At 37.5% G+C, this 26,462-nt stretch overlaps 1 protein-coding gene across 3 annotated transcripts in view; it reads right to left on the bottom strand.

Moving 5' to 3' along the window:
• Positions 1-26,462, bottom strand: part of MTA3 (metastasis associated 1 family member 3) — a 133,179-nt gene that overhangs the window by 29,782 nt on the left and 76,935 nt on the right. For 2 of the 3 annotated variants that reach the window (XM_053974511.1, XM_053974512.1), the window contains exons 11-16: positions 24,354-24,412; positions 21,718-21,842; positions 20,691-20,842; positions 19,627-19,849; positions 11,402-11,488; positions 6,363-6,509 (exon numbers count right to left, since the gene is read on the bottom strand). In XM_053974511.1, the coding sequence (XP_053830486.1) occupies positions 6,363-6,509; positions 11,402-11,488; positions 19,627-19,849; positions 20,691-20,842; positions 21,718-21,842; positions 24,354-24,412 (793 nt within the window). Of the gene's footprint in view, positions 1-6,362; positions 6,510-11,401; positions 11,489-19,526; positions 19,850-20,690; positions 20,843-21,717; positions 21,843-24,353; positions 24,413-26,462 lie in introns of those variants that run through there. The other variant, XM_053974510.1, reaches the window with a different exon arrangement.

The following is a 26,462-nucleotide window of genomic DNA, read 5'->3' as shown; positions in this document are numbered from 1 at the left end:
CACCCTGGGAAATAATTCACATTTCTCAAGATACAGTAAACCTGAGCATTTCAGTTGAATGGAAATTGTATTTTGACTTTGGCATAACAAAAGTAATTGCTGTCTGTATTTAAAAAAATACACAACATGCTTAGGAACAGTTCCTTCTCAGAGGAAATCCAAGGAAACCTGGGTTTGTAGAAATGCTTTTCCTCCTCCCAAGCACTCCTGTGGCCAAATTACACTGCTTACCTTTTCTCACTGAAAAATACCCTGCAGTTTAAGCAGTCATCAGACAGAGAATGGAAGACTGTCCTTTTATTTGTAATCAAAGGAGCTCAAATACTTGGAAGATAACTGTAATGTAAATTCAATGTACACGTTTATCATTGTGAGATAATAAATAATTTTCTCCATTTTAAGAAATTCTAAGGGGAAAAGATATTTCTCTTCTATTTTTTAGGACAAAAATATTTTCCTCCTACTTGGTTATTTTTCATGTTAAGTCACAATATCATTTCCATCACTGGGTTTGGAGAAATGAAGACTGAAGAGGGAAGCGGGGAATCATCAACTCACTGTTTTATAACACAAAAATTGAAGTAAGGGAAAAAAAATTACTTGATACTTGCAAACATGAGATGCAGAAGCTTAGTTCTACAAATGATTGACAATGTCAGCAGTAACATCCTGGGGTAATTAAGGCCTGTGTCACTTTCCAGGCACATTATTTGGGCTCTGGAAGTTGTCAGTAGTTCATCATCTTCAATATCATCATTTGTACTTCTGCAAAAACAAGTGAATTTACTAACCACAGAAATGTAAGCTTTAGAGCATTTTAGTTTCCTAATAAATATTTAAAATGATTGCTTCCAATGATTGCACAGTGAAAATAGAGAGAAATTGGCTACTCTTGTGCAAGTTGTAAAATTTAAATGTAAAAAGGTTGTTAGGTCAATCTCTTGAGGGTCAGAGATGGTTTTAATGACTCTGTATAGAAAGGCAGGACTAAGCTCTTAAGTGTTTCCTATAATGATATAAGCATAAAAGCAATATATTTCAGGAAGTAACTAAGAGCCATAAACACCTTTTCATATTCCTTTGCTTTCCTCAGTAAATGACAGTAACACAGCATCATTTTTTCCTGAGAGATCTATTTTCCATGTTCACATTTCCATCAATATCAGTGCACACATTTGACTGAGAAATCTGTAGCTGAATATTTTAGTGTTTTCTAGCTATACCAAAGACCAAAGCTGGAACACACATGTCCCAAGCAAACTTCAGAGGGAAAACTGACTGTGGAGCAATATATACCTTTTGTCTCTCACTTTTGGGAAGAGTGAGTATACACAATCCAGCATTAATCATACCTTGTGCTTTAGCATGGAAGAAATGGCAACTTTTCACATAGCAGCTTGTTTGCCATAACTCATTTCTTCTCTGTCAGTGGGAAATCACTGGTGTGTTAAATGAGGTTTATAACAATTTTGGTAGGTTTACAGTTTATTAATGTGATAAAGAGAAAATTTAGTGTTTTCTTTTTTAAAGTAACAGAGCACCAAATGTTTTATGATATGCAATCCATGCTGCTCCTCTGCCACCATGGCAGAGCATCTCAGCCTCTACTAAAACATAGTATTGTGATAACAATCAGACACCTTTGAGAAAAAACAATTCACTCACTGCTGAAAAATTCCATCCTGCCCTTTAAAGTACTTTCATATAATGTTATGTGAACTTAATTATAATGAAGCATGTATTAAAAGTATTTCCTCTGTTTCAAGAAAATTTGGGACAGAAAATGTTTTAGTCTCCCTGTCAGGCTGCTTATGTTTTCATCTGTTTGTCATAAATTTCCCATGGAAAACTAGGAGTGAAAATTAAGCCTTTCTACCTTGCTCATCTCCTGAATAGCCAATAGTATCAGTCATAAGCATAAAGAGAAGGATTGACCAAAACAGTATCTAAGAAAGAAGGTACATCTTTTTAAGGTTTTTCTCTATTTGCCAATTTCTCATGTCACCTTCTCATCCTGCCAGGCCAGAGATGTGTGGGTTTGTAGGAAAACAGACCCCAAAATTGTTGCCTTATTCCTAGATACCTCATGTACCTACTGCACACTTCAGTATATTCCAGAACAGAAATTTGACTGTTGAAAGAATCTTCTTGAAGACAGCAGGACATCTCAGACTGAAATACAGCACTAAAGGTATGGCAGGGAAGAAAGGAGGATCAGAGCTGTTGATTCAAGTCTCTTCATCTATGAAAAGCTGGTTCTTTTATTTTTGTCCACAATATGAAAATGGTATCAACAGGCACTGACAGATTTCTGTACCTCATCACTGACGCTGATGCCTTGGACATCCTGTGGGTATTCTGGTTCTCATGCATGAAAGGTAAGGAAATGCGTGCCAGATGACAGAGATTATTCTTGTGTAAAATACCTCTGCCTGATGTTTCCAAATACTATAAGCAAAATTATCATTACTCACCCTGCCAAAACAATAGGCTGACGTAAAATTTGACTACTTGGATGCTCTGTTGCTCACAGTTAAGCAGCTTGTGGGAGAAAGTAATTGCTTGGAATAATTTCAGACACTGTAATTTAAAGATCAGATTCATAATATCTAAAGCACTTTACAGTCACACCTAAATCTTCCCATCATCAACTCCAGTAACAAAATTGGATACATCTTGTAACCTTCTGCAACATCGTGATTTTCTGAAGATGGAATTTTCCCACTTGAAAGAGGCTATCTTCATGGCAGAGAACCACTTAAATATCTTATGCTGACTTTGATTTCAGCAGCAATTTAAATGCTGCATCTCAGAGCAGTTAAAAGCTCCAGCATTTATATTACACAAAAACTTCTCAAAGTACTGTGAGTTCTCCAGAACAGCAAAATGTCAGTTCACTGGTATTTTTTATTACATCTTACAGAATGGTATTTTTTATTACATCTTACAGAATGCAAGATTTGCTGTTGTTTGAAAATAAAATAAAAACCACTTTTCTAAGACCATCCAGCAAAACTCTTCCTCCTAATACAGGACACAAAACCCAACAAAATCTTCTCTCTAGCTACAATACACAGTGCTTAAGCAAAGCAATTTCACTCATGTCCATGACTGACAATAACAAGATATAAGGGCACAACATCCCCATTAAGAAAAGATAAATGAGGGAGCTCATTTATCAATTGCACCCAAACTTTTCTGGAGGTGCATCCATGGAAAACTGAAAGGGAATCTTGTGCTGCATTGGCTAAAAGTAGAATTCAAGACAATGTAAGACTTGCATAAGAAATGCTAATCATATTCTTGTCTATTACTCTTAAAAGCATTTAACTAAATATTAATGACGTTTCTCATAATCTTCCCCCACTTCCCCAAAGAGGCATAAACATGTAGCATTTCCATAATGTACTGCTATATTCAAAGCAAGTAATTATTAATTTGCTTAAAAAGAAATTCTGCCAAAATAAGGCACTCATCTAGGCAGTAAGATTGACTTAAATTATGCTAATCTAAATATATATTTGCACAAGCCTAAGCAACATTTATTTGAATGCTGTGAAATATTGTATATATTAAATAAGTTTATTTATGTGGCTTTCTCATAACAAATATCTAATACTACTGGAAAAAAGTAAACTTGAAAATGCAGACATTTACATATCAATAATATTAACATTATGAAAATGGCAAATGAGATTTAATATAAATTCCCCGTGCTCCTTTTTGTTTGCTCATTTCACCAAAGCATGCACTGAAAGGCAGAATCTGTCATCATCTCCATAACAGGCCTTCTGGATACTGTTAATTGATACAACACAATCAAACCTGCAGCAATCGATAGTATTTTGGAATCAAAAAAGCTTTTTAGTGTATTTATAGTAACACAAAAACTCTGGGGGCTGGCAAAACCTTTCACTGCACAAATAGTACACTGTGGTCAAGGAAATGACACAGAAACCACCACTGCCCAAGCTGATCTGGTATTGAAGAGAAACTGGATAAAACACAAGCAAAAAAAAAATTACATTTACCAATAACTTGAGGAGAAGGTAAATGGTGAGCATTGAGGGTAATCAGTTTTAAGTCAGAAGAAATGTAATCTATGCTGTTGACTATCATTACTACTGGTTTGCTATTTTTTTGATTGCTTTTTATTTACACTTCCTCACATTTTAATTAAAGAGAGTGGCAAGAATAATAACCAAAATAACTGGTTTTAATACTAAGATAGTAATTTTTGCACTAAAAAGTACAGATTTCACTTATTTAGGATATTTGCTTTCCAGTATGCTGTTTTCACAGGAAACAGATAAGCAGAAATACCTCCTAAAGCAATGACTTGCAGTTCTCAATATAACTTTTTCAAATTAGATGTTATTTTATGCAAATTGCCTTAACACAGCTGAGTGTTTGATACACACTAACTGGTGTAGCTAATGACTGGTTTTACACACTCTTTACTTTGAGGAGAACATCCATACTAAGTAGAAGGAAAATTTTACAGGTTTCCAAGCATGCCTCCTTACAGAGACATAAGGAGGGGCTTAATCATAATAATTACCTTGAAGCTACTGCTACAGCCTTCTCTGCTGGAGAAATGTGCAGGTTACAGCAAGATGGGGGTCAGTCTCTTCTCACAGATGAGAAGTGATAGGACAAGAGGAAACAGCTTCAAGTAATGCCAGGGAAGGTTTGGGTTGGATATTAGGGAAAACTACTTCACTGAAAGCATTGTCAAGCAGTGGAACAGGCTGCTCAGGAAAATGGTTGAGTCACCACCATCCCTGGAGGCATTTAACACTTGCGGCATGTTGGGTTTAGGACTTAGCAGTGCTGAGGGCACTGTGACTGGGCTGGACTTCATCTCTGAGGTCTTTTCCAACTGAAAGCCTTCAGTGATCATCTTTACATCCAAGGGAAACTAATTCATCACTCAGAGCTTACATGAAGAGTCCAGTCTAAGGGCCAGCATTGGTGGAGGGGAAGGCCTTTGTTCACATTCTCATGCAGCAACGACTAAACCATCCATGCAGAACTCCACCTTCAAAGGTTGCAGTGGAAAGTCAGCATTTATGGCTCTGCCTACTAATGCAGATATCATATTGTCTTCCAGCTGCAATATTTTCTCCCATGGTGTCACCTTGGTCCCCTGAAGAGCCTGTGCTGCCATGAATGCTGTTTGTCTGTGGTGTAATAGCTGCACGCTGAGCAGAAGAGCAAGCAATCCTCTCTTCTGTGTATTCTCAGTAACCACTTCTTGTCAAAGGATGTCATGATTCCTATCTAGGTGTTATTAAATGTACAGTAGGCGTTTTCACTGCAGTATACAAATAGTGTTTGCAGTGACAGAAAAACATGATTATGGAGAAGATGATGGGTAATGAATCAAGTTCTTCTCCCTTTATTTGGAATACTATTTCTATGAGCTTGTCTGAAAGACAATTCTTCTCTTTCTGCTTCAACCTATTATGTGAAGCATGAAAGCAGTCAGTCACCTCTTTTGTGAACATCATCTCCTGAACAGTCTATTTAAGAGCCCAGCGTCTGACAGATTTGTACCCCCAATAACCTTATTCAATTACAGAACAAATAAGCTAATGGTTTACAGAAGTTATATCTCACAAAGAGATATCAGGAATGCATGCATGCATTTTCTTTTAGTGTAAACATTATATTCTGCTGGATTCTCCTCTTATTTGGATAAGGTAAAACTGTGGTTAGAGTTGAAAAAATCTTTGTGTTTGCTAAAGATAAAAAAAATCATCAATAATGTACAGTCACATTTCAGGATGAAGAATAAAGATTATTTGAGAAAAGTTAGTCTTACCCACAAATTTCCATCCTATTTTTTGTTTGGGTTTTTTGGGTTTTTTTTTTCATGCAGATTCATGCCTACTCTCAGTTTGCACCAAGGTGTAATGAAGTGGCTGGATACACCAGGCCTAAAATTCACCTCTGGCACTGCACAGTGTACAGAAAAAGACTCTTCTGCACCTCTGTGACACACCTTTTGCTTCCTCCTCTGCAAGGACAGTGGCTTTCTAAGGTGCAATGCGAAAAGCCAAAATAAAACATGCAGCATCTCAGCCTTCACCAAATTTGTTTTATTCTTTTCTCATCCTTTTTTGGTAAATTAAGATCAGTAGGAAAAGTGGTAAATGGAGTTTTTGTAAGAGATGGTATTAATATATCTTTATCCAATGAATAAGCACCACTATTCATTGCACTGATGCTATAAGCATGCCATCCATATCTTACATTTTTCTAAGTCTGTGCCCTCTCATTTAAAGTTACCTCAGGTTCACAGAAAGTTTTTCAATTCAGAGAGTTAAAGAATATGTAATTTATATTCCTTCACATACCATCAAGCCCGTTATGATGGCTGTAGTTTCTTTTCCCCAAAATACTTAATGAAGAGTGGTTGGAGGGTGCAAGCAGTCGTTTTGCACTTGGACTTTGAAGGCTTGGTGTTGACCTGATTACACTGGGTTTCACAGCAGGATGTATCTCTGTTTGAGACAAAAGAGAGAGAGAAATGATATCTATTTGATTTTAAGATAAATAAAACAACCTGTTCCACATATGAAATTTACTTTTGATTGTCAGTGAAAAGAAAGTTCCTTCTACACTTGTGTGTTTACAAGACCTTGAACAACACAAGTCCTCCTACCCACAGGTCCTCCAAGTAAGAAAGATCTATTTCACTTTATGTTACCTAAGTTCAATTTCACAGTGCAGATATGTAAGGATTTGAGCGTGAAGAGCTAATAAATACGAAACAGTCTGAAATGGGTGTGTTTATATTTTCACACCCTCTTGAGATTTGTATTGAAGCAACACAACCACAGATATGCACATAAAAGCATCTTACTGTAGTGAAACCACCTCAATACCTCAAGCTATTCAGTATTTTCTATCACAATAACAAGCTTTAGGGGATCTTCCCACACACAGGTCACAAGGTGCAGGAGTCAGGGGGACAGATGCTGTAGGGCTCTGCAGCTAAAACTACCCCAAAACTGCAGTGGGAACACTTCCATAGTTCCCCTTATTGGGGAGCTTCAAACATCCCAGACTATCTGTTTCATGGAGCAAGATTATTTTGGAGAAAGAGGAATAAAGGGGGTAAGAGGCAGCGCAGCACATCTGGCTGGCACATTTCAGCATGGCATCTGCTGTGTTTACCAGAAGCTGACACAGCTGCATGGAAATTTCTCAGTTATCTGCCAGATAAAAGTGGCAAAAGGAAGCCTTGGCTGAGTCTGCTGGTCCCTCACCAGGAATTTGCTGAAGCAATTAACTAATTCCCATCACACATTTGGGTTCAAAATGCCACCGCCGTGGCCAGCTTTGGATGAACCCAGACTTGTGTGGGAAGTCAGCTGCCCGAGGGCAGGTCCTGTCCCTCTGACACAGCTGCAGGGCACCAGCTGCCAGCATTGTGCAGGTTATGAGGCATCTGCAGCCCAATTGCAGCAGCCCTCTGATGACCCCAGGCAGCAGAAGAGGCTGAGAAGGTGAGGGCAGAAGGGCTGGGAGTCAGATCAGCAGAGTCAGCTGCCCAAGGCAAGTGAGATCAGAATGCAAAAATTAAGTACTTGCAGCCCAAGTTTACACCTCCTGAAAGGTGCTTCTTTCTGCTTTTCTGTTTATAAAATGGAGCACAGAAGTTGGGAAGGTGCAATATCTACAGTGAGGCCAGGTATCCAAGGAGGAGCCTCTCCAGCCTCTGTCATCCATGGCTATCATTCAGGAGAAAGAGCAACCACTGCATAAAGTCAAAGCCCACTGCAATAGCATGTTTTTCCTCCTTCAGGAATGCCCAAAGTCTGAGACCCAAGTGCTTGCCTGCCCTGCCTGGAGCTCTCAGCCTCATGGCCTTGGCCAGGCCATACTGGAACAACCTGCCAGGAGGAGACAATGCCAACAATTTTCACACTGGAAAAGACTTTGCTTAATTGTTCATCACTGCTTTGGTTGGGGCTTGCAATCACAGTCTCCAAGCATGAACACACTCCCATGAGAAGCTTCAAGAGGGCCAGGTAAGAAACAGTAGGGCAGAGAAATACACAGGCAAGTATTAGAACAGCTGAGAGGGAAGGTACAGGTAACCAGCCACTTCAGGGCAGAGCTGTAGATTTGACATCACCAAATTTCCCACCACTTAATTAGGTAAGAACTTTTTACAGCTGTTCACTGCAGAATTCATCTGCTTTTCATACACAAAAGATTTCATGGCATGTCCCATTTTTCTTGCTGTGGGGACAAGCATCTCATATTTTGCTTTTTTACTAAAATGGGAACAGAGGCATGCTTAATGTTATGAACACCACTTACTGCTAAGGCAAAACTCCAAACTGAAATAGATACACTTGCACCTTTTGCTGAAGGTAATTGGAATTTGCATTCTAAAATGTTCATTTAGCAATCTTTTGCAGTTTTCTGAAGGAAATTGTAGATTCCAAGGGTTAACAACACTAAAATATTATTTTATTTGCCAAAGAGCTCCAGTGGCAGCCACAATAATCCCAGTAGGTGCGCCAACATATGAAAACTCCATCTCCTTTCATCAGCAACCTATAGAAGTAATTTTATATTTTGAGCAAACAATTGAGGAAGGAAGCTTTTCCTTCCTTTGACTTGTATTCAGTTCAGAAGTCATTAATCCTCCATTAGTTTACCACAAAGGCTGTCTTTTCTCTTTCTGCAGTAGAGGAAGGTAGCAAGACCAAGCTCTACATTTAAGTTCTAGAAAGGAACTCAGTTAAACAGTCAGGACCACTTCCCAACGGACTGAGTCTTTCCTGTGCAGACCTTTACATCTTACTTCACTCCTCCTCTACATACAGACTTGCTTCAAATATTTTCATGCTTTAGATCAGCACTTTATAACCAGCTGCCTCACCCCACCCAAGCAGAGTAATGAGGCATTTCAGGGGTTTTGCCTATTATCCATTCATATAATCGTATTATGGAATAATAGTGATCAAAATCTTTTAATTCCTGCTGCTCTTATCCTCGTTCTATTGCCTAGCACTTCACTGAAAATCTTCTAGCCAGCTGCACCTTGTTCTAACTCAGAGAACTGACTATAGCATTGAAATTATCTCATGACCAGTAGCAAATAACCAGTCAGCCACATTCTGAAATAAAAATAAATAGGTGTAAGAGATAATGTTTCAAAAACATATTAGGAACCCATTTTATAGGACCAGATTTCAGCCTCAAGCAAGTAAATAACAATAACAACATTAAAAACTTCTCCCTTTTCCACTATGTCAGTAGGGTAAAAAAAAAAAAAAACCCAAGGTAAAGAGAAGCTAAAGTCTTCTACCAAATCACCTCAATAAACATCCTGGATTCCAGAGGGGCTTAGGCAGCCACATCTTTCTGTCACCTCATCTCCTCAACATGTATCCCAGCTGAGGCATTAGCCTGGTTTCCTCATAACTAGGAGGTAATATAGGACATTTAATTAGCCTGGGGTTCACCATAGCAGTTTTGTTTTAGGGAGCACAATGATGATGACTGATGAGATTGCCAGGGATTAGCCCCAGCTCTTGAAAGGACAAAGCCTAATTTTAATGCTTGTCCTACCTCACCTGTGGAACCTGCAGTCAAGATGCAGAACAAAGATAAAGGGAAGTGATGACCCAGGATGTGCAGTAAAATCCTCCCTGCCTTACCAAAAAGGTTGAAAACAGTAGTGCCCTGACACACTGTTAATCGTATGCCAATAAATTTCTGTGAGAATGGCACAGCATGAATCTTAAAAAGAAAACAAGTGCCTCCTATATAAGTTATGACATGATATATAATAATAATGTTTATGAGAAAAATAATGTAATATTTACTTACTTTACTGAAACTGCAAAAATCCCAAATAAACTAAAAATATCACAAACTAAACTAAAAAAAAAATCACTAAGCTATATGGCAAACAAAAAGCCATTTTCTAGCCATCCCTATAAAGCAAAATCAGGTGAATGTAATCAACTGCACTGGGTTCACTTCATATCCCCGTAACACACGTTGTTTTCCTCAGCTGTAGTGAGACACCATTACTTCCCATACAGTCAAATTCTAAGCAGACACTACAGATACGTGGCATATTTTAGCACTGTTAATCTTCTACCAGACCTTCATGTAAGTTCACAAAATGCTGCCTGACACTATTCATCCATTTACTCACATGAAACCTACGGACTTAGACTCCCAGAGGGGTCAAGACAACTCCTCAAAGGCTATATAACATGGCACTAAAAACATATTGTGTCTTCTAAGTTTCCACATTACCCTTTCCTCTTTAGATGCAGACAGGTCAGCTGGATGCACCATCCCCTGTCCAGCTTCCCCTCTCACAACCACAACTCCACCAAGTCAACCAAAGCAGTCCTTTCAACAAACATAACAAACACAGCTGGGATGTCTGCACAGAATGATCCCTGGCTTTTTTCTTAAACTCCAGGGCAGGAGGAATCAAAATTCAGTGAAAATAGCATTAATTCCTCATTACTCACATTCTTGAAGTTAGTATTTTGACAAAACTGATGTCCTGGAAGAACAGTTGTAACTACATTTATAGCTGGTTTCTATTTCAGTAAGGCAAGAGACTTACTGTTTACTTTGATCTGGTACAAAAAAAAAAAAAACAAACCTCCTGGGGACTGAAATTATGAGCAAAACATCTAGACTAAGCTCTACACTCAGCTGTAGAGTTCACTTCTGTAGAAGAGGATTAATACACAGCAGAATTATTCACTGCTTCTCTGATCAACGGATGGATTTCTGTATTCATTTGAGGATTAACAGCCTCTGGATTACCACAATTCTTATATGACTGTGCAAATATTTAACAGTCACTGATGGCCCATTGCAAAGAATCACTATTACTAGAATTTTTCCTCTCCCCATTTACTTATAGGTTCATTGTCCTCTTGGTTGCAAAGTCAGTGCACATTTCATTGCCCCTTTCAAACTTAGGTCATCAAATTACAAGGTATGTGTCTTAGTGTGGCTGAGGTCCCCTGCTTTTGAGTACAAGTAGTACTGAAAATGGATACAAAGGACACAGTAGAGCAGCCCTGAGCATACTGAGAATCTCCCCTTTGAGCAGTTATTATTTTTATTTAGAGAGCCAGACTATTTTTCACATTCTAAATTACATCAGGTTTCACTCTGACACTTTAAACCAGTATCAGGAGGACTTCTGCCTATATCCTGCAAGTTCAACCATGCAGTTTTGAAACTCATAGTGGACCACCATTATTATTAATTTATTAACTTCAGATTTTTTTCATGTTACTAAGAGCATAAATCTCTCTGTGCATACCAGATTATGAAGGTTCAGTACATACTGAATGTTCATGTGGTTTGTTATTCTCTGGAGGCAGATACGCACCTAAATACCCAATGATACATGACAGTGGTTTTCTGGTGCTTTTTATCTTCAGAGGATTCCCAGCAAGTTCACAATGTCGATCTGCATCTGAGAATTTTAAAGAATAAAGCTCAGTTTAAATATTTTACTATTACAAACAGATTTAGGATACACCAACCAGTTTCTGACTTGCATTTTTAACACAACTTTCTTTTTTTCTTTTAGCCCACCTTTTAGATTCTCCTTTTTATCATCAATACTTCTAATAATGAATATTTAAAGGCAGGACATGTTCTCTTTCATGCAAGTGATGTTATGATTTTTTTTTAAGTTAATATAAGTTTTAACACCAGTTAGATTGTAGTCCTTGCTTACAAAGTCTTTCTGGAGATAGCCAGGCAAATGGAACACAGATGAAAATATGAATACTAAAAAATGCAGTTTTGGCTATTAAAAACTATTTGCATTGAATTTTTTTTTGTTTGTTTTGTTTTTTGGTTTTTGTTTTTTGTTTTCTTCTTTGTCTCTAAATGGGGCAATACAGAGTTAAGGATTTAAGGCTGGGACTACTGACTTTTGTCATACAACTCTTCACTGTAAACTTTTCAACAAAATGGTCAGTTTTAACCAAGTATGACAGAGCTCAAAGATCTGAAAGATTGTAACTTTCTGCTAAGTACATGAAAACCAGCAGCCCAGCAACTGCCTTAGATTTCCTGCTGCTACTGTGAACACACAAGCAGAGATTCCATCCACATGTCCCAAACACAAAGTTTTAACATAAAGAGGTTCATGTTTAGACAATGAAGTCAACTTAAGGCAAAAATTCACAAGGCACCAGGTTTCAGTAAATAATTTCAAGACGACTGGCAATAGACCGTGTCTTTTTTTCTTTTTAATTATTCAGAATGATTGGCTTATCTGTCTTCCAAGAGCACATTAAAACCCCTATAGAGAGCTTCCAGTATCCCTAGAATACAGGTATTCTGTTCTGGACAAAATTGCATTCATACAGGGATTATATAGATCTGGTGCTCTCTCAAATGGAATAACTTCCCACAAATACCTACCTACAAGTTTTACAGAAGGGACACATTATAAATAGGTTATAATTGCAACTCCTCCCTGTGTTTCACCAAACTCTTTCTGTTTGCTTCATTCCAGCACATGAGACAGAGTAAACAGTAACAGGAAGAGGATAAGACACCATGCAGAGGAATTTACAATCCTTTTACTGATTCTAATCTAGATTGTGTAAAAATCATGAAGATCACGAATGCACAGCAATGACTGGAAGAAGTATTTCAGATGTTCAAGAAGATGTTTTCAGTGCCGTAGACAAAGCACAACTTACTTTAACAGATTAAGGAACCTACCTAAAATTCTGAAAATACCAATGGCTTTCAGAGGTTCGAGAGCCCTAATGCTGTGTACATGAAGTATTTTGTTATTTTTTCTTAATCACAAAACATACTGTGCTCAGGAAAAAAAAACAAAAAGCACAACACTGATGCCTGGAATATTTTTAACGTTGCAAAACACCTGAAATATTTTAAGTGGTGGAGCAGAATGATGTGTCTCCACTGACTCCTTCAGTAAAATAAGCAGAGGCTATACAGTATTTTATAGCTATTTTGAGAACAGCAAAGCATCACCTAAGAAGTAATTAGCAAGAAAATTTTCCATCTTCACTGTAAAAAAAGATATTGAATCATGTCGTGGTATTTATACGCTGACTGGGAACACATACTGCAAGGAGAGCACAATTTTCATGCTTGAGATAAAGCATATTCATCAAAGGCGAGTATCCCAAAGCACATCTATCTATTGAAACAGTAAAGTTATGTTTAACAGCAGCAAATTTTGATCCACAATAAGGTGCTCCCATAAAAAGTATAATAAAGTTTATGATTTTTACGCAGACCACAGAGAAAAACACAAAAGTTGTATTGTGCATCATTCTCAAGTGTAAAACCAGAGAATAAAATTTGGGTAGGAAGTTATCAAAATTCCCAAAATTTAAAGCAAGTCCTAAACCAAATATGAGCTTTAATATGAGCAATAAAAATCTTAGTAAGATCAGTGAAATAGTGGAAACTATGAAAAAAATACATCTATAACCAGAAGGAATCTGATATTTTTTAGTATATTTTTCAAACATAGCAAAAGCAGAAAGCGTGCTGGTGCCTGTAGCAATAGATTATCAAGGTGTGAGGAAAATATACAAGAAAGATAAAGGCACAGCAGAAAAGCTAAATGCATTCCTTGTATCACTGCTCATTGCAAAAGCACTTAAAGAAGCTCATTTCCAAAATACTTTTACAAGGAAAGTATGAGAACTGTGTCACACTGAAGCATCCATAGGAAATATTTCAAAACAAACTGGTTAACCAGTAGAAGCAAGTTACCAGGACCAAGTGGAATTCATCCAAACTGTTAAGCAGACATGCTGCTGGTGTTTAATGAATGCTTAAATGTTCTCGGTTCAAGAGAACAAAACCAGGGCAAATGTGGTAACATTCTCCAGTAGGTCTGCAGAGTGGCAGAAGGTTGCATTATTAATAGAGGCACATGGTTAAATTTGGAAATGTCAAGGGAGCCAACAAAGACCTTGGAAGGGAAAACAAGTTTAGTGTGTTCTCATGACTTGGTGGTGTGTCCTTGCAGCAGGAAGGACGATGGCGTGCTGGGCCTCGTGAGCACAGGCACGCCCAGCAGGGCCAGGGAGGGAGGTCACCTCTCCCCTCGGTCCACAGCAAACAAAGGCCAGAGCCCACGTCCAGCTCTGGGGTCCCCACCACAGAAGAGATACAGGCACACAGGAGCAGGGCCAGCTGATGGATTGGGTGTCTGAGCACAGGACACACAGGGCCTGGGGAATCTGGGTCTGGGCAGCCTTGAGACGGGAAGGACAAGGGGACATCTTGTTGGCACCTGTAGCCTCCCAGCAGCAGAGCACAGAGACACTGAGCCCAGAGGAACACAGGGACAGGACAACACACTGTTCCTGTCTGTGGCAGCAGCCAGGCTGGGAGACAGGAGATTGTTAGATACAAAGATAAGATTGTTTACTCTGAGGTTGATCAAACAGTGAAGCAGGTGCCCAGAGAAGTCGTGCAGTCTCCATACATGGAGATACGAAAAGCTCATCTGGCCTAAAGGCCCATGAGCACATGAACCTTATGCAAGAGGTGGGATTAGAGACCTCCAGGGTCCCTTCCTACTTACGTGTCCTATAAACCAGAAAGTGCCAGTCTCACAGGCCTGCAAGGATCCTCTGAGGGGACCATGACCTGCTCACATGCAGCTGATCTGGCATCCAATTTGGCATTTCAGAGAGCTTTTACCAAACTGTGTCACCAAAGACCTCTGCTGTCCAGCTGTTACAGGGTAAAAGAGGCTTTTTCAGGAATTAAAACCTCATTAAAATTAATTGCCTATGTAATCCCCAAATTATCTGTGCAGTTCAACATATAAAAGGGCAGCAAAAGAGGTGATTAGAAAGTTAAAACTTCCTGATAAGAAATTTCTGAGCATAATCAAAGCTAAAACTGATAGCAAGGCCAGGAGCAGTATCAAGCAATGCATGTAAATGAATTCTGAAGAGGTAAAATCACTGTAATATATAGATATAATGATAGCTCCTACACTATCACAAAGCAGAAGAGTATTCATGAAGACAGCGTCGACAGCTTTCTAAAAATATCTAGACAATACTAAAAAGAAATCAAAATCAGAATGTTAGAAATCATGATGATAGGAAAATAGAAAACATAGCTTTTTAAAATTATGGGAAATCTGTATCGTGAAGTGCACATAATTTGGGGCACCATAACCCTAAAGAGGACACAGCACAACTAGAAAAAATCTGGGAAATAACATTACGAACCAGAGTGTGAAACACATTTTTTATGAGGTTTTAAAGCTGCCAAGCATGCTGTGGGCATTACAGAGGTGAATAAAATCAGTAATGCCAAGAAGATGATAACTAATGAGGCTGTGCTTTTAGAAATGAAAGTATTTTCTAATTATTTACTTTTTTTAAAAAAACTAGATTTGTAGGTATCTTAAGCTTAGAGAGAGTCTCATTAGCAAATTATTTCTCTTTGATATTCCATCATATATCTCTGTGAAAAAGCAGATCGGCTAATGAATGTACTGTATTCCCTGAATTGTATTCTTAGAAACTTTGGAAAAAAATAATATGCTCTGTCAATTTTTTTGCTGGCTATTAAAATCTGGCACAAATTGCCTTCAAAGATAACAACAGTGAAAATATTTTCATCTTAGATACAGCTAAAAGCTCTTCCATAGCTATCAAAATCAAGGATGCAAAACATAGTTTGTGAACCAATACCCATAAACGTTACTCAATTCAGATGAATAGGTAGCTTTATGTCAGCAAAATACAAACTTTATGCTTAAAAAGACAAATCAGTAATATTTTGCATATTCTACTGTTTTCACTTGTCTTTGTTTCATCAAACTAGATCACTAGCAAGTACTATGTAGCATATTTGTTAATAAATCTGAAGATTTAAATGTATAACAAATTTTCATCATGATCAGTACACCCATTTCCAGATAACTATACATATATTATACAGATAATATATTACCATGCACTGAAAACATTTTGACAATCATGTCTACACAGACAGCATGTGGTTATCCAGATCTAAATTACTATAATTAATATATATAGTTATAGTGATAAAGCTATATCCAAGCAATGAAAAAAAAAAAAAAATCCCTCAAAAGTCTCCCTGTACTGAAGCAATAATGTTTACAGACGCATGGCTCACTGCCAGGCATTTATCGACCTGCCTGTGAGCTGCAAACAGATTCAGTCTTGTCAGTGACTGCTGAGAAGAATGCTCACTTTGCCTTTCTCTAATTAAGAGACCTTCCCCAGACAGGATGGTCTTGCTTAACTTTCTAAAAACACCATGCAATATATTCAAACTAAAAAGGAGGAAGTGCATGAGATTTAGACCACAACAATTTCATCTTACCAAAGCAGTTCACCAATTCTAATTATTCCTGAAGAACCATCAGACAAGTTTATTGTCACCAACCACAGTGAGTCTATTAAGTTCACACAGAACAAAGTTTGAGCTTTCCATGATGCTCTGTGCTCCTAGCAGGAGGTGCTGTGCCTTCTCAAGCTCCTGGTGGCCACCCTGAGATTGAACTGGGATGTAAATGCATCCTCTCCACTACCTCCTGCTGGCGTCTGAGCAGGGGTCATGCTACAGGCTTCATTAATGAGGAAAGTCTAATTCTCTGCACTGTCTGAAGGAATAAAGAACACAGAATAGGACCTTGTTTTCTGCCAGTGGATATAATGGGCTGAGGGAGCAGATGTGGGTGGACATTCAGTAAGAAAAAATATTCTGTCAAAAACTGGTTTTCATCTAAAAGAGGCTTGGGCCTTAGGTTATCATTCCCAGAAGCTTCCATCCTCCTCCAAGACATGAGAAGTACCTGCAGATGCATTCAGGTACACAGGTGGAATGCAAAAACCAATTTATTTTATGACTGAGCTGTGACACACTTGTTCAGACAGTCTTTCTCAAATCTGAGAATCAGTTTCATTTACAACCTGGCACTTCAACAAATTGCACAAGATTAAGCGGGCATAAAACCTGGTATGCAGCTGGGATAAGTGCCCTAGCAATCTTTACCAGATTTTATGGTTTCCGAGTGTTGTTATGGTGCCTAATGCAATATAGCTGGGAAATGCAGTCACATTTTCAAGAACTGGTTTGGCACATATAGAGTCAGGTGAGTCTGACAAAGCATTTAAGCAGCCATTAGATTCAAGTTTCAGCAAACCAACACGGAAAACAAATTCCAAATAAGTTCTTGGGCCTTGTAACCATCTCATATCATATCACATCATGAGTGACCTGGTACTCTGGCCAGGTTATTAGCTAAGAATGAGTGCAACATTTCTAACACCAACACAGATATTCATTCAATAATGTAATTACTCAGTGGATCCAGCATAGGAAATCATGACTGCTAATTAAAGATCTTGTTTAAAAATCCAAAAATCCAAAAATCCAAGATAAACTTAGAAAAGGATTCAGGACATTCGCAGGAAAAGAGAGACTATTTAGTTATAACATTAAAATCTACAGAGTGCACTGAGAACAGGTCACCAGATGATAGTACAGGAATAAAACTAGAATTTTTTTTTCTTTACTTTTTTTGCCTTTACTAGAGCAAGAACATGACAATGACAATGCAGGTAAGAGCAGTGTAATGATTCCACAGAAAGAGAGATTGCCAGAAACAGAACATGGATTGTGGATATGTGTGCGTATATGAAGAAATGTGACTTAAATTAGTTGGGGTATAATTAGGTTTCCACTGTTAGAACATTATTTTAATGCTGTTCAAAAACCATTAACAATTATGACTTTTTTTTCTTTAACCTATGTTAGGTCTAATCAGGAAGCATCAGAATTCAAAGACAAAATCACAAGGTCCAAAATTTGCTTAAGCAAAAAGAATCATGAAAGATAGACACTACAGGGGAAAAAAAATCTTTCTACTCTTGCTGTTAATCTGATGTAGAATTCTTTCACTCAAAGAAGCAAAGAGAAAACACTCACAGCACTGCCAGTTGAAGCAAGAATGACTATTTCCTGCTGAAAAGCTCAGCATTTCATGCCTCTCTTTAAAGGCTGAACACGTCCTACTATAACAATTAACAGTTGGATGAGATTTTTTCTTCTGTTTTTTCTTTTCCTTAAACAAAAGTTTCATCTTTTGATTTTTTTTTTTACTGCAGTGAGTGAGAAAAAACATGAATAGGGATAAAAAGATATAAGGTTCAAGTGAACTTCTGAATTTTCCTCCATGATTCAGCAGAAACATAAATTTAAAGGTACAATACCTTTCTCTCAGAAAGTAACCTTTATTTTGGATTGAAGATTAAAATATAATCTTAATCCATCTTTAGATATACTTCTTCCATGAAGAACAACTCATTTTATTCACACAGTTGACACATGGTTTCCTGAAACCTGAAAGTTGTTCCTGACTTGCATAGATTTAAAAGAAGAAAGAACAACTAAAAAATTAAACAAGGACAATGAACAGAAATATTCAGCCAGTTCTGGAGTACTGCAGAAGTAGGTGAAGAGTTTGCATATGCGCAATGGCTGGTATTGAAATACATAAAGGGAAAATAATTACTCAAAATCAGATTTTAAGCCTCCATGGAGTAAATTTCTTATAAACAGTGCAGACATCATCTGCATCCCAGATAAGTATGCTGGGAAAACATTTAGTCTTAATCTAATGAACATGCTTATAAACCCTACATCTAATGATCTTTAAAGTTCTCTTCAATTCTAATACAATTGACAGTACAATGAGCCAGCATGCCTCATCCTGGAATACCAAGCATCTGCTCCAAGAACTGTATCTATGGAAGACTGGGAATCATAGCCAGACAATGTGAACAGTAAAACAATGTGCCCAGTGCAGATACAAAAACTGTTGAAATATTCAGTGACTTTGCAGCAGAATTTACACACATATGCAGGTAAAGAGACTTACTGTCGCTATCTACAAAAACTCATAGCCTTTTGTCATACTACTAGAAATTCATCAGGGCTTTCTATTTTGGCTATAAAAAAAACAAGCATAATGCAGAATTTTATTTGGAATTAAAATTTAAAACTGGAACAGAAAAAAACAAAATGATGCAACTATGATGAATAAACGTGGCTATCACCACCATCTGATCATCACAGTAACAAAGGACTGTATTGCACACCACATTTAAATTATTATGAAACCCCAGCTCCTGATTCTTTGACCAATCTCAATGAAAAAAAGTACAACATGTACAGATCTATAGGTTCTGCTCAGCAAAGAAAAAACAACAGAAAAGCACACTTATTTCATTCTGCCTAGTAGGAAGAATGTATGTTGTGGCACTGATTTTCTCTTTCCGCTCCCCATTTTTGCTAATGTCAATTTTTGAAAGTGAATGAGGTAATAGTTATCCCCTTTTTAATTAATTTGAAATGTTCCCACAGCCTAAGATCTGTTCAAGGCAACCAGTGTTTATCCAATGTGTCGATAATATGCTGGACAAATGAAAAAAAAATGAAAAGCAAAAGCGTATAGACAAGAAATGTTTATTGAAAAAGAAAATAAAATTAAAAGACAAAAATGGGTGGGAAGCACAGCACACAGAACTAAGAATTAAAAAAACATCTTACATTCTGCCTTAATGGCAGCACAGTTAATAGGGACAAAGGGACGTCGTGCTGCCTGCCGCAGCCGGAGGGTATTTTTGCAGACCTGACGGGCCAGTTTTGTCCAACAGGTGGTGTGCAGAAAGAAAGCCTGCCGTGTTTTCACCGCTGACTTGGGACTGCCCGTGTTACGGACCGGGGTGCCCTGCGTGGCCTGCCGGGACAGGTGAGTTCGGACATGCGACTCCTGCGGGAGGGAACACAGAGAGCGTAACACACACATCTGAGCCAAGGGACCCAAACATCCCAGAGAGCGTAACACACACATCTGAGCCAAAGCAGAAAAACATCCCAAAGAGTGTAACACACATCTGAGCCACAGCACCCAAACGTCCCAGAGAGCATAACACACACATCTGAGCCACAGCACCCAAACGTCCCTGAGAGCGTAACACACACATCTGAGCCAAAGCAGAAAAACATCCCAAAGAGTGTAACACACATCTGAGCCACAGCACCCAAACGTCCCAGAGAGCATAACACACACATCTGAGCCACAGCACCCAAACGTCCCTGAGAGCGTAACACACACATCTGAGCCACAGCACCCAAACGTCCCTGAGAGCGTAACCCACACATCTGAGCCACAGCACCCAAACACACACACAGGAACACATTAATAACATGGCTAAGCACCTTATAAAAAAAACAGGCCTATGCAGGAAGCCGTAAGCCACAGAGCAGACAACTCTATTGAGAATGGATATATAATGCCATCCTAAATGAGATATTGTATAGTAGATTTAATATTTCCAAGATAACCCACTATTTGACAGACAAAATTACATTTGTACACAAAAAATGCAGGAAGCACATGCTTGTTTATACAAAAAGTAGTCAAATAAAGATATGCCAAGGCCTGAGCACTGTACAGTTCTACTTAACATAGAAAAAGGATTAATAAACTGAGTTTTGTAATACCAAAGTTGAATATATACATAAAAAACATTCCATTAAATAATCAAATCATAGCAGTCTTTTGAAAGCACCATGTTTTGTTTTAGAAAAGTTTGTCTACACAATCCTACCTCTGTAGGTTGGCTGGAAGACAGCTTATCTTCATCTGTCTGTGTGGGCATTTTCAGGCCACCATATTTCTTCCAATAAATCCAGCAAGATGCACACAACCTACATTGCATATTAGGAGGGCCCCAAGAATACCATTGGTGAGACTGCGGAGCTAAGGAGGAGAAAGCAGCACAGGTGAACTGGTGCATGCTATATTCACTACAATCAATTCAAATGCTGTAATAGATGACTATATAATGGACATAACACATGGTAATAGCAGAGCATTGTATGGATAAATATTTAATATATTTTACATGGAAAGGAAGAACATTAATTGTTTGTTGCTTTTTATTTTTACAAAAGCACCAGAGAGGTGAACTCCAAATGGAAATTTTGGAAATGCTTTTATAATGAATTTCAAACCAGGGACTTTGTATTGCTGAGATATTCTCCCAGAGGACTACCAGAAAAAAAAAAAAAAAAAAAAAAAAACAACAATCCAAATATTTCTAATCTCACCCTGGAAGACAGCTTAATTAAGTTGGATTTTATATCTGCTCTCATATAACCTCTGTTGAGGGCTGCTATTTCAAGAAGTCCAACAAAAATTATCAGAAACACATAAAATACTAGAAAGAAACAATAGTCCTCTCCATTTTCCCCAACAACAGCAGAGGGGGAAAAGACACCCCAAAACCATGCAAACAAAAAAAAAACAGCTCAAAACCCCTGCAGCCTTAAAGAAAAAACAAAAATAAATTTGAATCCAGCTTTTTGAAGGTAAAGGAATAATAGATCAATGCCATCATATTATACTACTTAAACTTTCTGTGCTTTATGAATTGTTAAAAAATAAAACATAAAGACATTTAAATATTTTAATTAATATACTGAAGGCAGCTCTAACTTTAAAGATATTTCTGCTGTAAGAGCAATTGCAATTATCCTCTGTCACATGCTAACAGAAGTACATACCTTTTTTTCTAACAGCACATATTAAGATTCACCCAAACTCTTGAGTCATTAGAAAATATATTTACTTACTATAGCAGCTTTCACAAGCCCGACCTATTACTGTGGCTTGTGCCTGGTAAGAGGCTCCCATTGCTCCGTTGACTGCAGCAGGTTTCCCATTGTTGCTGGATATTTGATTGGGATTTGGTTTATTGCTTTAAATAATTTTTTTTTAAAGTTGAAAAAAAAAAAAAAAGGTGGTCTTATTAACTGGTTAGTCAACATGAAAACAAACAATCTAATTCTGGAATTCTGATGTGTGCTGACAACATCTATAAAATCTTCTCTAAACAGCAAGAGTAACTTTTGTACTCCTGTATTATTTTCAGCATTGTCAGACACTTGCTAAGTTAAGAGTTGTTCCGATGCTCCAATTTGCAGCTTTTAGTGTGCTCACATGGCCTAAGCTACTTGGCAAGCTCATAAAAGACCAATTCTCAGGGTCAAAGCATTAACAACAGTCTGACACAGCATGGATTTTTAGAAGGCGGTTCTAGTCAACAGATAAGGTTTACAAGTCGAGGATGGACTTTGGGTGAAGTATAACAAGAGAAGCAACTGCCTGTAATACTACCAGGTTGTTGATCCCAGGAAAAGGTCAAACAGCCTCCTGTCTGAAAAAGAAGTGCCTACATAATGCAAATGTCTTATATCTATGGCAAAACTCACCCATATATCAGGTTGTTCTGTCTCAGTTCTCTTCTAAACTACTTCCTCTCTGAGAAGGTTAACTGTTTTTTGGATATTTATGTTTGGCTTTTTAATATTATTATACTATATCATTCTCGTAATTATTTTAACTTCTAATACTTCAGCGAAGTAGGACTTTACAGGTCAATTAATTCAGAGAGCATTAATATAATTCCTCACTAGATTAAGTGCAATATTTCCAGAGTTTCAACTTTATGAGTCAATTACTCACAATGCAAGGCTGGATACATTGATTCCTAAGATAATTATTTATCATTTTAGGTAGCATAAAATATATTCAAGAAAAGTTAAAATGACAATTGAAGAAACCTTTGCTGTATCAAGTCTCTATTTCAAATGCCAACAAGTCTGTCTCCTGCCTTCTCCTTTTTCACTGTATCAGCAAGAGAATTTTAAAATTTCCACATATTCTTTATCCTGGGCTCAAGGTACAAGAGAAGAGCTTGAAAGACAATTAAGTCTTCTACATTATGATCTGTTGCTTAGTTACCTTTCAGAAATGCCATGAATTGAAAGGGACTCTCTGGAATTAAGGACAGAACCTTGCAATTACAGGAAACACCTAATGATCAAGTTCAAAAAGTTACTCAGCTCTGAGAGTCAATTCTACTCAGATTTCAAATGCAATAAATGAGTCTTGAAGCAGAGCATTTAGCAATCCCATGACCACCACAGATATCAAATCCTTGTTAAGTCCTACCATCCTCCTACTGTTGACTAGGGATTTTGTCTTGAAATGGAGGCAAAAGACAGGCAGTTAGATAAAAGTGCAAAAATCCCACATTTTGAAACACATTTTGCCATCCAATACAGCTGGTCCCTACTGTGAACATATTGAAAATCCATAACTGTCCACATGGACCAAGGAAATTAAATTGAAAAAGCATAATGTAAAGACTAAGCACCTTATGGTTTTCCTAAAGCATTACCACTCATCTGAAAAGGTTAGGGAGCACTCATACTAGAGTTTTTAGCTTTTTTTTTAACAGTGTGACTTATTAGAGATGTGAGCTTCAAAACTCACAAAATTTGTTCTGAGATAAGATTAAAATAATTTAACAGTCTGCTGCTTTCATTGTTACACCTGTTTAAGAGAGAAAAGGCAGTATGAAATATGGAAATGAAACTCTATTGTATGTAATTTATACAAGCCATCAAAAATATTTGCAAAGTACTTCCTTTGTTATTACATTCTTCTGTTATACAAACACTCACAACAATGGGAAGTTTATATATAAGTAAACTGAATATACCCACAGAAAGCTTAGAAAAAAGTGATTTGGAAACCTTTCTCTTGTCATAATATTGAGGAAATTATGAATATGAAGGAGGGATTTTATCTTTTTTTCTGCAAACCACATGTTAACAGAAGCAGATATAGCATCCAGTTTAAATATAAAAGAAATACAGATCAACAACCCCCCAAGAAGAAAACAAGATTGCATTAATAGCACGTGGTCAAAGATAGAAGATCTGGGGCTGTGTGCTACCTTTAATTTAGAACAACAACATAAAACTGTAATAGGAAATTCTCTGATTTTTTTTTTTTTAATGTAACTAAATTAACAACTGTTTCTACTTTGAAATTTTGCATTTATGCAAATATGAAGTGTTGTGCTACAGAGATTTGGAAGGTATTATTACGAAAAAAACCTGCTTTTTAAATTAATAGGCTCTTCTTGCATATGAACAGTCCACAGGTAGTACTTGATCAGCCTTTGTAAAGCTTCTTATTCCACACAAAAAGATTGCAGGTCAAAAACAAAGATTGGTAAAGTAAGAAGGTTTCACTTAAGAGTTTCTGGCATTTTCCGATTCTATCTGTGCATATAACAAATCCTGTGAAAGCAACCATTAGAGAGATGACTAGGAAAATACCATGCATGCAACTGCATGTTACTGTTTCAATTTTACCTGTATATCGCTCTAAAAAATGACTTTGTTGTTATACTCACTAGGTGGGGATGTATACTTGTTTCAATTTACTTTCTGCTTCAGCTGCTTTCAGACGTTTCTAGTTGAAAAATTAAAACATTAAAATATTTTATTACATTAAGGTATGACATTTCATAAAACTGTACACAATACATCTTTAAATTATTTCTATTTTGTGATTTCAGAAGAGCTTCCAAAACAAGCATAGATATCTACACAATAAAAACCATGAAAAACAAGCTCTCGGTTTTTAGTATTAGTTTGAAATCCTAATATGCTGTTCTTCCCAGTAAAACTCACAGGCCTCACATATGACAACAAAACTGTAAGAAGGACAATGACAGTTTACATAAACCACATCTATATAAACATGTATGACACTGTGGCTACTCCTCATTGGAGAATTAAGTAGAAGCTAAATGAATGAAATTGTGTTCCTCATCAGTCATGTAACAAAACTTCTTGCCTGCTCTGTCCAGACTGGGGCTGAGGACAGTACTAGGAACAATAAAGTCCACTGGGTCTTAGAAATAGCTAAACACTTACTAGCATTAAATGCCATCAAAACTGTGGCTCGGGAACATCACAGTAACAGGACAGCTAGACTACTGTCAAGATAGTCTGTGAATTTATTAAATCATTACTTTCTTCATACTTGCAACAAACTCAAACCATTTTGCATTTCTATAACACTGAGAGGTTTTAGTTATTGCCATATATTATACAAGTAACTAAGACAACAGTTTTTTCAGCAGTGGCACAAGAAATAACAAGTCCAGGTGTCTACAGGTTTTCCAAAACATTTGTATGTAAAAGATGAAGAAAAACATTATTTCCCTGTACTTTCTGTACCCAAGACATTACTTCTGTTCACTTGAGAGAAAAAAGAAAAAGCAAGAGAGAAAAGGATTTGAATCATGGTCAATTTCACTACAGAGGATAAAAAAAGAGGAGGGGACACATTTATAGCCAGCAATAATAAATCAGTACTACCTTTCTTTATCAAGTGATTAAAATTCAGTCTTTCATGTCACCTGCAATAGCCACTTCTCCTCTCTGCTGTACTCCTATTTTTTGATATCCAACTTTTGCATGGTTTATAATCCAGGAAAATATTTCCTGCCTTGAGAAAACTATTATTAGATGACACTGCTCTGAGAGCCCCTTGCCTGAGCCATGAGGTTAGTTACAGGGTTATTCAGCTTTACTGGCCCAGCAGTCTGACTAAACCTCCTGGTGTAAACTGCTGTTCTTCTCCATTTCATTAAGTTGCCTCTGTGTTGTCCATTTATAAAAATGCATCTTTAAGGAGTAATGTGTAACAAATAGACTTCTAATTAGTCCATTCCATCATTAATTAATTCCTGTGCAATGAGAGCTCTTTTCCATTTATTTCCAAAACAGTGGGGTTTTTTTTCCCCCCTTTACAGCTCTTTGCTGTTCACAGATGCTCAGTTGTTTGGAGCTACAGAAGTGAATCCCATTGACACTGCTGATACAGTTGCAATCTTTCCTCAGTGCCAGGCTTGACAACACTGCTCTACCCTCAGCAGGCCCATAGAAAAATGAAAACACGGTCTGCTCTGCCTGCTTGGGTCACTTTTTACAAGAGCAAGGAGAAAGAACAGCAGCAGCACCATGTTCCAAGTCTCATAAACTGGTAGTTTTTAATCTGAGAACATTTCATAGCCCCAGCAGAGGAGCCCGCAATGGTGAACTTCCTCTGCTTAACAGCAGGACACAGGTTTTCCACAACTGTCTCTCGTTCATTCTCATATTTCCAACAATACGAACTTGTTCGCAGCCTGAAAGAAGCATGTGAAACTGCCAGGCAACGGGTTGCCACACATTCCTCAGAGCTTCCTAACAAACTAGTCCATTCTACAAAAATGAATAAATCTCACTGCACACCTATCACGAGCAAAAGAGAAAATACAATAAAGGATGAAAGTAACCCTGAAGCAGAATGCAAAGGCATGTGTAGGAAGCTGTATTAAGCCCTGATGGCAGTGTCAATGAGAAGTGACTATATACACACAGATTAAATTTTAGCATACTTTTATTACTGGCATGGGGGTTGTAAGGAATGCAATTTAACAATTGCTTTTCTCTTTTATTTATTAAAGGGA

This window comes from Vidua macroura, chromosome 3 (genome assembly GCF_024509145.1).
Source record: "Vidua macroura isolate BioBank_ID:100142 chromosome 3, ASM2450914v1, whole genome shotgun sequence".
NCBI classification, from domain to species: Eukaryota; Metazoa; Chordata; class Aves; order Passeriformes; family Viduidae; genus Vidua; species Vidua macroura.
The sequence above is the reverse complement of the archived record's forward strand: the minus strand, read 5'-3'. Positions and strand labels throughout refer to the sequence as shown.